Here is a 12,683-nt window from a genome sequence, read left to right on the forward strand (position 1 = left end):
ATATACTTGTCGTACAACTCTTAAGGGTATTTCAGCTCCTGAGGAATTAGGTTACTTGATAATATATTGAGCTAGCGAACAGCTGATAGATTTTTGTATAGTTTTGTGGCAGAAAAAATTTTGTTATGACAGAGATACATATATTCAAGGGTGGCAGTTAGAAGGCCGAAAAAAGCGAATTTTCCAAAAATTTCTACACATATTATGGTATCTTTTCACTGTATTTTAAGACTTAGTAGTAAACATATTTACTTGGAAAGGAACTACAGCTGATCTCCGGGACCTCCTTTCAAAAACGTTTTGCGGTGACCACTATATCTCTGAACTGGAGTCTCTGAAATTAAAAAAACCAAATAGATTTCATTAAGGTAATGTTAAATTTAGTAAAGCAAATTGAAAGAATAAGCGAAATAACATTTTTTGACAATCGGCCTTAAATTGTTAATAAAAAAATATTTTTCGGTGAGAAAAAAAACTTTGTTTAATTACTTAAAAAGATATGTCGGTTTGTTTGTTCGAGTAATTTTGGTCACCGACTTTAAAAACACCATGTTCAGAAAAACTTGTTTAAAGTTTGGCCTTGTACTTCCAAGCTCTCGGAAACACCTTTCAAATTTGGGTGTAACTTCGAAAATATTTACCGAAACGATAAGAAATTTTCTGTGTGTATTCTTAAATATAGTATATGTAAGTACGTTAAAAAAATAAAATTAAAAAAAAATCTATTTTTTTTTTGAAAATTCCGACCGCCGATTTATAAGTTTATAGTTTCTGAGTGCAAAGGTTTATCGAGTTCTTTTGAAAAATATAAATTTTTGTAAATCAACTACCAATATCACTCTTCAAACTTCAACGAATTATCACTTTCGGAAAACGCACTTCAACTAGTTACCAACTAGTAACTCTTTGTACTTAAACGAAATGAGTTCACTACCAAACAAACATCAACACACCACTGGGTATAATAGAAAAAGACAAATTGATGTAAATTCTGTTTCAATAAATTAAAACGCTGGATCGTTGTTGGAAATTGTGTTCAGTACATTGTTGAGTCTCAGTGTTGAACGCTGTTCTAAAGCAAAACAAAAACATGTCGACGAAAACAGATTGGGAGGCCAATGAGGAGATACACTATTTTCAAGAATATCTACGCATTCCAAGTGTACATCCAGATCCCAATTACGGTACATTTCAAATATAATATATATTTTGTTGCTTAATATCACTATATGCTTTTGCTTTTCTAGAGCCATGCGTGGCATTTTTGAGAGCACAAGCCAAACTGCTCGATTTGCCCATCCAAGTGCATTATCCCGTTAACGAACAGAATCCTGCGGTGATATTGACATGGCAAGGCAAGGAGCCGGGCTTGCCGGCGATCTTTTTACACTCACACATGGATGTTGTGCCAGTATTTGCGGAGAATTGGACGCACCCGCCGTTCGGCGCTGAGATCGATGATGAAGGACGAATATTTGCACGCGGCACACAAGATATGAAATGTGTGGGCATGCAATATCTGGGCGCGATTCGTGCTCTCAAGCGGAGCGGAGCGAAATTCAAACGCACCATTCACATATCGTTTATCGCAGGTTGGTGTGTATGTATGTATGCGCAAGTGTGTGGGAGAGTAGAAAATATCAATTAGAAGTGATTCCATGAGAGCATAGTAAATAGACTAACTACTTAGATGACAGCTAGCCATTTGTTTTCATTGGCTAATCTGCTGGATCTAAATCTACATTTCCTCCTTAGTTAGCGCGCAATAGACGTACATATAGAGGGTGTTTCGTAAGAGTTTTTCATATGAAGAACATTTTGTAGATTACGTGGTAGATATTCTCATGAAATTTGACAACAGCAGCTGTTTTTTTTATATCACTGAATTTGGAAAAAACAAGAAAAGTTATCTTCAGCTGCAACGAAGCTATAATACCCCTCGCAGGTGCATTTTTTATACCTTGAAAGAGTATAAAAAATGTGTATGTTGATTTCGAACGGCCAGTTTGTATGGCAGCTATATGCTATAATGGTCCGATCTGCGGAATATATTTGGAGATTGAGGCGATGCTTTGAACAATAATTCATGCCTAATTTCGTGAAGATACCTTACCAAATAAAACAGTTTGTCATACAAAGACTTGAGTTTGATCGGTCAGTTTGTAGGACAGCTACATGCTATAGTGATCCGATCTGTGCAAGTTTTTGGAAGATTTTAGCGATCTCTTGGATAATCATCTCTTCCAAATTTTGAGAAGATAGCTTAACAAATAAAAAAGTTTTTCATACAAGGACTTGAGTTTGATCGGTCAGTGTGTATGACAGCTATATGCTATAGTTGTTCGATTTGAATAGTTTTTTCGAAGGTTGTAGCAATCTTTAGGATAATAATCTCTGCCTAGTTTTGTGAAGATAGCTTACCAAATAAAACAGTTTGTCATACAAAGACTTGAGTTTGATCGGTCAGTTTGTAGGACAGCTACATGCTATAGTGATCCAATCTGGGCAAGTTTTTGGAAGATTTTAGCGATCTCTTGGATAATCATCTCTTCCAAATTTTGAGAAGATAGCTTATCAAATAAAAAAGTTTTTCATACAAGGAATTGAGTTTGATCGATCAGTTTGTATGACAGCTACATTCTATAGTTGTTCGATCTGAATAATTTTTTCGAAGGTTGTAGCAATCTTTAGGATAATAATCTCTACCTAGTTTTGTGAAGATAGCTTACCAAATAAAAAAGTTTTTCATACAAGGAATTGAGTTTGATCGGTCAGTTTGTATGACAGCTATATGCTATAGTTGTCCGATATCGGTATTATCAGTTCCGACAAATAAACAAGGCTCTGAAAAAGCTTCTTAATGATAAAAAATCGGGAGTAGTTCGCATATGACTCAGCTCATTCTCCTGAGCAGGTTGTAATAAGATTAGTATATCATACAAATTTTAAACAAATTATGTATGTATAATTAAAAAAAACTGTTTTGCTCCCATTTGTGATTGTATTATTTACAGAGCAAAATACAAAACATTCGGCTATTTATTATTGTAGTATATTTCTATAGAAAAAAGCTTATTGTTTTTCGTATGGCATGCACATGCATACATATATTTATACTACCGAAGACTACATACATACATATGTATGTGTCTACTCAGTAAGAGATTTTATAGCTGGCTGACAAATATGTATTTTTCAATTTACACTGCTAAGTGTATTGTTGTTGTTGTGACTACTTACAATTTTTCTTTTTTTTTTTTGTTAAGTTAATTACGATAAACAGACATCTAATGAACATAATTAATGGATAATTTAATTTTTATATGAAAAACCAACAATATTTGGACACCCCTAATGTAATTTTTCTAAACTTTAATGTTTCAACTGTTATCTTTAATATTTTTTTCTAATTTTCCGTTTACACTTTACTCATATATTCTAAGAAAAATAGTTATATTTTATTTCCACTAGCAAGTTCTAAAAATATACTCAAAACTTTTAAATCAACTATAAAGAAGAAAAAACAAATAAATTCACTCCCTACTTTCTATAGATGAGGAAATGGGTGGGCGATATGGCATGCGCCCCTTCGTGCATACCGCAGCATTCAAAAATCTGAATATCGGATTCTCACTAGACGAAGGTCTGGCATCGCCCACCGAAGTGCTACCCGTTTTCTATGCGGAGCGCAGTGTATGGCGTAAGTAGTGAGCACTTCTTTACAGTTACCACAAGAATTAGGCAAAGTTCTAATATAATATATTCTCTTAGGTATATATTTTCAGATTTCCGGCACAGCTGGCCATGGTTCGTTGCTCTTGAAGAACACAGCGGGCGAGAAACTTAATTATATTGTCAACAAAATGATGTCTATGCGCGCACAGGAGCTACGCAAGTTGGAAAATAATCCGGAATTAACTATTGGTGATGTGACCACAATTAACTTAACGCGTGCTGGCGGTGGAGTACAAAGCAATGTTGTGCCGCCCTTGCTGATGGTCTGCTTCGATGTGCGTTTGGCGATTGATGTGGATCAAGTGGAATTTGAAAAGAAGGTAAAGTAACTAAAAGTTATTTAAAAATATTTGCAATATCATGCTCTCTACTTTTCTACGCACTACAAAGGTTCATCAATGGTGCAACGATGTAGGTGGTGGAATTGAGCTTGAGTATGAGCAAAAACGTCCACGTGTCAACCCAACAGCGACCGATAAAACTAATCCTTTTTGGGTGGCGTTTGAAAGTGCTACCAACGAGTTGTAAGTTTAAGTGAAATTAATAATAATTACTTATATTTAAAAAAACTAATGCAATTTATACCAGGGGCTTAAAAATATCTAAGCAAATTTTTGCTGGCGGCACCGATAGTCGTTATATAAGAGAAGTTGGCATTCCGGCTTTGGGTTTCTCACCGATGAACCATACTCCAGTGTTGTTGCACGATCACGATGAGTTTATAAGGGCAGATACATATTTACGTGGAATTGAGATTTATAAGAAAATTATACCAAAATTAGCTGAAGCTTAAATTTGCTAATTATAATATAAATGTATATACACTATATTTAAAAATTATATTTATATATACCAAAACATTCATGTCATATACATATTTGTAAAAAGTAGTAAAGAAATATTTAATTTGTTTATTATATTAGTATGCCATGGTATAATATATATGTACTCACTTATTTATAAAAAAAAAATCCGACCGTCTTGCATATTTACTTCCATAACCGATCGAAATGCTGTTGTCCTTGGTAGAACGAATATAGAGACTCTAAAGTATTGTTATTTTGTTCAGATATAGAATTCACACGCACAATTCACTAAAAGTCCCTCTTAACTACAAATACATATAAGCACTTAAATTACTGATTGGGAAATCGGAAACGGAATTCGCGATTTATGCCCGTGAGCAGCGTACCGAAAGTTATAAATTGTGCCACATTGCCACTAACACAAATATGTTGCGCATAAGCAACGATAAAATAACCCTTTGTTTAAACCATGTTGTGCTCTTAATAAATATTAATTTCTATTACATTTTTTATTTATTTCTAATTGTTACGGTTTTATTTTTTACAAATATTAAAAATTTCTAATTATTTTCTTGTTCTTCTGCGTTAACATGAACCATTCACAATAGATTCAAATGTTGAAAGCAAGGTTGTATGTAGTACAGTAATGAAATGAAATTGATTGAAAAGTTTAAAATAATTTTATTTCAAAATATTTATTCCTCAAAGATTTAAAAGCAGTAAAATAAAGTATCAAGTACTATATTCAAACATTTTTGATTCATAATTATATAATAAGTTCATTTCCATGATTTCAACAACCACACTTTGAAAAACAATTTCTATTTTAATATTTTCGTTAGAGAACATCATTTAGTATGTTTATAAAAATATTATTTATTTTTAAGACAACTTCTTTAAAATATGTTTATAAATTTATTAAAATGAAATTCACAACAACACTTTTGTTAACCTTTATTACAACGATTTAATATAGCACACGAGCTGGCAGCACCGCACAAACACTCGCTCAAGTTGTACATAAGTAAAGAAAGTGTCAGAATAGCGCGTTGTTATATACACTTTTTTGTCGTCTGCGAAGACGGATTAATTTTGTTACTACGAAGTTAAAACAAATTATTTAAATATTCGAGTGTTTGTCAAAAGTGAATCAATGATTCAAATATAAAGTGTTGCATATTTTGCATTAGAACAGTTTGAAAATCTTGCTCTAAGCAAGCAAAACGCATTTTTTTCCATAATCGGAACGTGAAATCAAAGCGTACGGGCGTCAGATCAGACGGCAGCCAAATTAAGGAACAAAGCTAAAATGGTGTGAAAATATTACCGGAGACCGGGTTTTTAGTGTGCATCGGTCGTTTTTAGCTGAGTGATTTCGTTAATTTTGCGTTTTCATTTTCAAGATTTGTTTTATTTAGATTGTGTTAATTTTAAGGAATCTCTTCGATTTTTCACAATTAATACGTTTCACATATATACCAGTATATAAACAAAAGGCTAAGGTAAGTCTACAAACATATGAGTACTTCCTTATTTACAACTATGCACATATGCATGTACATATGTACGGATATTGATATGTGGTATTAGGTAAATATTGCTTGCATATGTAGCAATTGAAAGTCATTTGTATTATTTTTACTTCTTTGTTGATTTATTGACGCACTAAGTGCCATTGACCGCTGAAAGTTCTTTGCCACATGCAGATGTTGCTTTGGTTTGTTTGCCAAACCATATTAAAAAGGTTTAATTTAGTAAAAAAAAATTCGATTAAAAATTATCTTGAATAATATTTCAACTAATATTAATGCTATATTAAGTTGCTAACATATTAAGTTGCCACCCCCTCGCTGTAGTAAGCTACAAACACAACATATGCAAAATTTTTTTTTAATATGTCTAGAACTATGTTAATATATTTGTAATACCTAAAAATTTTTAAAATATTAAAATTTATATTAATCACCTTTTTAAGAACTCATAAATTTTACTTTCACTTGTAGTTATGTCATCAACCGCCAGCAAAAGAAAAGAAATCTACAAGTACTTAGCGCCATGGCCGCTATATTCAATGAATTGGAGTGTTCGTCCCGACAAACGCTTCCGTTTGGCGTTAGGTAGTTTTATAGAGGAGTACAACAACAAGGTGCAAATTATCAGCCTCGATGAAGATACCAGCGAATTCAGTGCTAAGAGGTATTTGGGAAGATATTGCATTTTATTTATATATAAATACATTTCTTATTTATTCCACAGCACTTTCGACCATCCATACCCCACGACGAAAATTATGTGGATACCAGATTCCAAGGGAATCTATCCTGACTTACTAGCAACCAGCGGTAATATACTAAACTCCGACATATTTGTTATGTAACCATTATTAACATATAATTTTTGAATTGCAGGTGACTACTTGCGCGTTTGGCGTGCTGGTGAACCCGACACACGACTAGAATGTATACTTAATAACAACAAAAATAGTGATTTCTGCGCACCACTGACATCTTTTGACTGGAATGAAGTAGACCCGAATTTAGTTGGTACCTCATCCATCGATACGACGTGCACAATCTGGGGTCTAGAAACAGGGCAACCCCATGGACGAGTCTATGTATCTGGACATGTTAAAACACAGTTGATTGCGCACGACAAAGAAGTCTACGACATAGCCTTTTCGCGCGCCGGCGGTGGACGCGACATGTTCGCATCGGTGGGCGCCGACGGCTCCGTACGAATGTTTGATCTGCGACATTTAGAACATTCGACCATTATTTATGAGGTAAGAGGCAGTCCATATTTTTGTTTTTGCTTATAACTTTAATTTATTTCAATTACTGTGATTAGGATCCAACGCATACGGCTTTACTACGTTTAGCATGGAATAAACAGGACCCAAATTATTTGGCCACAGTGGCGATGGATTCATGTGAGGTTATTATTTTAGATGTTCGTGTTCCTTGTACACCAGTTGCAAGACTGAGCAATCATAGAGCGTGCGTTAACGGTATTGCGTGGGCGCCGCACAGGTAATTTTTGTTGTTGTTTTTTTTTAATTGTGACAAACAGCAATCCAATTGGAAAATGCATACTAATTGGTTTTTCCGACAGTTCCTGTCACATATGCACTGCCGGTGATGATCACCAAGCACTGATCTGGGATATTCAACAAATGCCGCGGGCGATTGAAGATCCGATATTAGCGTACACAGCCGCCGAAGGCGAAGTGAATCAAATACAATGGGGCGCGACACAGCCCGATTGGATAGCGATTTGCTATAAGAAAGCATGTGAAATACTGCGTGTCTAGAAGAGGCGTACGTTAGCTTCGAATATACGCATGCGCACATACATACGTCGACGCCTCACATTTTCAACAGCAACAAAAACAACAACAACAACAAACAAAATTTCTGTAGCGCCTCTGACGTTAATTACAAGTATAGTTACTTATAAATATTTTTGAGTTTGACAGTTGCGCAACAAATGTAAACACATCAATCCAGCGGCGTTGTTTTGCAGCTAGACTTGCTAAGTTTGTTCATTTTATTCAAATATGTAATTGCCTGTATTTATTTGCTTTAGTTTCTAATACACAGATATAACTTTTAAGTTTAACTTAAGCTTAGCAAAAGGAAAAATACACACAAATAAAAATTGGATACTGTTTTTATTTTGCAAAATTCTAATTCTCTTTTTTCACTTTTGTTTACGCACACACCCACATACATACATGCAAAAAAAAGCGTTATGCACATAATGAAAATCGTCATTTGTAAGCTGTTTATATTTTTATATTTGCAAACAAATCCGCCTGTATGTGACAGCTGTCAACTGACCTTAACGTTGTGCTGTCCGTTATTTTTGTTTACGCTGACAAACCGACAACTAACGTATGCAATACTGAATCTGAATCTGCAACTGATCAATGTATGCCTGTGCAGCAGTCAACAGTGCTGTGTGTGTGTGTGTGTGTGTGGCAGCGTGTATAACACTAAACCATTTGTAATTTAACATTTCATTGCATCTACTGCATTTCTTACCGATTACTGCAATTGACGTACACTAGATGTATGACATACAGACATCAGACATACATACATACAGATGACAGTGTCACAAAAGCGATCAAGCTATAAAAAAAGGAAAAGCGAAGCAGTGGAAAAGTGACTAAACCTAAAATTAGCCTAGCAATACGAACTATACATTTATACATACATAACATGAGCCAGAGCCACATCAATAGAACTGATTACAACTTACTAAAACTAATTATTACTTACTCGTAAATGCAATAAAAACAAAAAAGCAAAAAACAAATAGTATATATATACATACATACATATATATATAATTCTAATTTTCTTTATATATTATATCAGCAATGCGAACCGAATCGAAACGTAAAAGTAAATGAACTACACACACACGAAGAAGTAAATAATAAAAAATAAGAGCAAATAAAAATAGGTGCACAGACTAAGTAATAAATATGTAGAGTAACTGAAATTTCAAATGGTAACATTAACAGTAACAAAACAACAACAACAAAAACCATTCAAAATAAAAAGAAATACAATTTAACAATATTTTGCGAGAGAGAAAACAAGATTGTTGCCAAAACCAAATGAGTAAATAAAAATAATAAGCAAAAACACAAGAAACAAAAGACAAAAACAAAAGCAAAAACAAACAAATCAACAAAAGGATGCAAACAAATTCAAATACACATGACTAGCAACTAAAGACATAGAATAGGAGTGCTCCCTAACAACAACAACAAAATGAACAACCACCTGCTAAACAACAAATAAGAGATGTGTATGTAAATTTATAAAAATAAAATAAAAAGTTCATCGAATGTATGTACTATATTTTCGCATATACATTACTTACAAAAGGTTTCGTCAATAAATTTTGAAGTCCAAAGACTGTTATCATTTAAAATAACACAATTTTTTTCAGAAGATGTTTTTTATTTCAATTTCTATTTTTATGTTATTTAAAAAAATTTTATTATTTTTTTTTTAATTCATTTATATTATGTGTATACATTCATGCAGCTCTTATATATACATACATACATATATGTACATATGTTCATTTCCATTTAAAATTTTTAAATATACATATTTGAATTAATTTTTTGTTTAAAAATTTTGCGGAATTTAAAAAATGGCGAAATATTTTGAATCAGTTTGTATTTCGAATTTTTTTTTCAAAAATAACATTTATTCACTTCAACTATAAATTTATACACATATACATATATGTACAAATGTACATACATATACATATTTATGTATGAACAATATTTTTTTATATACTTTTTCTACTTTTGGAAAAAAATTGAAATTTTCTTGCAACTGAACTAAGTTTTTCAAAAATAAAGGAAATTGTATTATAATTATTTTCAAATTCCAAACAATTTTTTTTCAACTACTCAAAAAAAATTTATATTTACATTATGTACATAATTACATACTTTTCTGAAATTTTGAAAACAATAATAATTAGAATTTTCATTACTACTGAAAAAATACACTGAAGATTTGATAACTTCGAATTTTAAAAATGTTTTCGAATACCTAAAAATCCAACTACGTAAAAATGATAACTTTGGCTAATTTCAAATAGAAATTTATATTTATTTTATGCAATTATGTACATATACATATGTATATTTATATATTTCTCAAATTTTGAGAACAAAAATAATTAGATTTTTCTTTGCTACTGGAAAAACCACTAAATTTAATAAGAATTGAGGTTATTTTTAGCACGAAAATTAAATAACAGTTAATTTCGAATTAAAAAAAAATTTGAATAAGATGGATTCAAGCTTGATGAAATTTATTAATTAAAAAAATTAATTTTTTTCAACAAAGTTTCTTATCGTATTGATTTTTGTAACCAATTTAAAAGTATTTACATATGTATGTACATACATACATACATACATTGATATGTATTTGTACATGTTCATATATTGGCACCAGTTACATTCAAAAGCATTCAACTGTTTATTTATTAATTTCAATGATTTTTATGTTGATTCAACGCTAAGTATTTTTTTCGAAATTAACTTCGATTTTTTTTTCATTTTAAATATGCAAAATAGATAAAATTATGTGTATTAAATGTTATTTAATTTCGAGTTTTAAAAAATAAAATTTCGAATAAGATGAACCCAAGCTTGATAAAATTCATTAGTTATGGATTTTTTCAATTAAGCTATGCATGTAAATAAAGTTCCCCATTGTATTGATTTCTGTAAGCAATTTAAAAAATATATGTACATAGTATGCATATATTGGAACCAGTTACTTTTAAATGCAGCAAACCGTTTATTTATTAATTTCAATGATTTTTGTGTTGTTTCAACGTTAAATATATTTTTCGAAATTAACTTCGAATTTTGTGCAACGCCATTAAACCGTATATTTTCATCCTAAAGCTTATTATAAAAGTTATCAGGTGTCCATGGCACACAGAGTTTGAAATTATTAGAGTAATTAAAAAAAAAAAAACATTTTAAAAATTTTGTTTAAAACTTTTTTTAATATTATTTGAAATCAAATATTTAAATATTTTTTGCAACCAAAATATAACAAGATTTTCTTTTTACCGTTTTACTATGAACTAACTAAAGACAACACGTATACAGTGTCTATTACAGATGTCATAGCATACATTTTGGCGCGCAACCGAATAGACTACATTAGACGGTAGAGCTCATATGGTAATGTAGGATTTCAGTTGCTTATTACGTTTGTATTCAGTTTTCATTATTTCTGAAAGTAATTTATCAAAAAAATCGCACCATTGCAACTTTCGAACAACCCTAATGCGTCACACGCATAGTCATAACAACAATAAAATACCGAAAAAAATTCTCACGCACATTCTACAAGCATACATACATACATACATACATACATAAATGTAAATTAGTATAACCGCTGTATATATACATAACTGCAATAAGATTTATAGCATAGCCAAGCCATACATACATACATACAAACATACTCATGCATACATAAACTTCGAGTAAAATAAATCACCGAAAAAATTAAGTACATATTTATTTTGTATGAAGAAAATTAAAAACAAAAAAAAAACAGAACAAAAAATATTAAATTAAATTTAGCATTAAGAAGCAATCGAAATGTAGAAGAAGAAGAAGAACAGGACAAAATCTAAACAAGATAGGAGAAGATTAACAACTCAAATTCAAAGTTGATTTCAAACGAATATTTTACGCCTTCAGATATCAGTATGTTAAAGAGATACAGACCTACTTTACATTTTTTACAAAAGCAAACCGAAAACCAAAAACAAAAACAAAAGCAAAACAAACAAAAATGCAAGAAATAGATGAAATCTATTATTTTTATGAGTATGACTACAAGCAAGAAGCAAAAATAAAAGCAGTGCGAAAAACAAAAGACAAAAGCAAAAATGAAAATAAAACAAATTACAACAACAACAGTTGCTTAGAAAGCGGCAAGCAAAAGATGTGAAATTAATTTTTAATTGCAATTTTTAAAGCAATAATTTATTATATATAAAGGATCGGTAGCAAGAACAACATTTTTGATTACAAAAACAAAAGCAAAAAATACAATAAAAGTAAGCAGTTAAGCAAAAATAACCAAATAACAAGAACAAGTGCAGCTGAATTTATAATTTTCTAAAGGAAATCAAACAAAAAGACACAGACCAATGAAGAAGGGGGTAACAAAACACATGAAAAACGTATATTAAAAACACAAAAAAAACCAAAAAAAAAAAATTATTATTATATATAGAATTCGCAATACTTCACAGACTCACACTCACACATATGTATATATGTATGTGCATGTGCATATGTATGTATGTGCAGTCGCATAACAGGACATCAAAAGCAAAATTTGAAATTTTCATTTCACATACACCCACACCGAAAGGACACCAGGCGCCTCATAAAAGTATGTAAATACATATGTAGACTCGTAAAAGGATTTAATATGTAAAAATTAATATGAAATTGCGTATTTTTCACAATCGCAATACAAACATACAAACGAACATGCATATTTATATAAATACAATGGGTTCCAACAACGTACACAAACAATTCTCCAAGTACATACA

At 31.3% G+C, this 12,683-nt stretch overlaps 2 protein-coding genes across 2 annotated transcripts; both read left to right on the top strand.

Moving 5' to 3' along the window:
- The first annotated feature begins 1,033 nt into the window (after window positions 1-1,033).
- Window positions 1,034-4,587, top strand: LOC120775660 (aminoacylase-1B). Its single transcript, XM_040105928.1, has 6 exons — window positions 1,034-1,184; window positions 1,248-1,592; window positions 3,554-3,700; window positions 3,772-4,055; window positions 4,126-4,259; window positions 4,324-4,587. Exons 1-6 carry the CDS (start codon window positions 1,091-1,093, stop codon window positions 4,526-4,528), a joined length of 1,209 nt encoding a protein of 402 aa, XP_039961862.1. The 5' UTR covers window positions 1,034-1,090; the 3' UTR covers window positions 4,529-4,587.
- Window positions 4,588-5,594: 1,007 nt separating this feature from the next.
- Window positions 5,595-8,224, top strand: LOC120775356 (DDB1- and CUL4-associated factor 7). The gene is made up of 6 exons (XM_040105514.1): window positions 5,595-6,043; window positions 6,545-6,737; window positions 6,798-6,883; window positions 6,950-7,323; window positions 7,389-7,570; window positions 7,653-8,224. The coding sequence occupies exons 2-6, from the start codon at window positions 6,547-6,549 to the stop codon at window positions 7,849-7,851; spliced, it is 1,032 nt and encodes a 343-aa protein (XP_039961448.1). The 5' UTR covers window positions 5,595-6,043; window positions 6,545-6,546; the 3' UTR covers window positions 7,852-8,224.
- Window positions 8,225-12,683: the final 4,459 nt, after the last annotated feature.

Source organism: Bactrocera tryoni, chromosome 4 (genome assembly GCF_016617805.1).
Source record: "Bactrocera tryoni isolate S06 chromosome 4, CSIRO_BtryS06_freeze2, whole genome shotgun sequence".
NCBI lineage: Eukaryota > Metazoa > Arthropoda > Insecta > Diptera > Tephritidae > Bactrocera > Bactrocera tryoni.

Coding starts and splice junctions, on each gene's coding strand:
- LOC120775660 (XM_040105928.1), top strand. CDS start 1,091: ATGTCGACGAAAACAGATTGGGAGGCCAATGAGGAGATACACTATTTT. Junction 3,701..3,771: donor TGCGGAGCGCAGTGTATGGC/GTAAGTAGTGAG, acceptor ATATTCTCTTAG/GTATATATTTTCAGATTTCC. Junction 4,056..4,125: donor AAGTGGAATTTGAAAAGAAG/GTAAAGTAACTA, acceptor CGCACTACAAAG/GTTCATCAATGGTGCAACGA.
- LOC120775356 (XM_040105514.1), top strand. CDS start 6,547: ATGTCATCAACCGCCAGCAAAAGAAAAGAAATCTACAAGTACTTAGCG. Junction 6,884..6,949: donor TGACTTACTAGCAACCAGCG/GTAATATACTAA, acceptor TTTGAATTGCAG/GTGACTACTTGCGCGTTTGG. Junction 7,571..7,652: donor ATTGCGTGGGCGCCGCACAG/GTAATTTTTGTT, acceptor TTTTTCCGACAG/TTCCTGTCACATATGCACTG.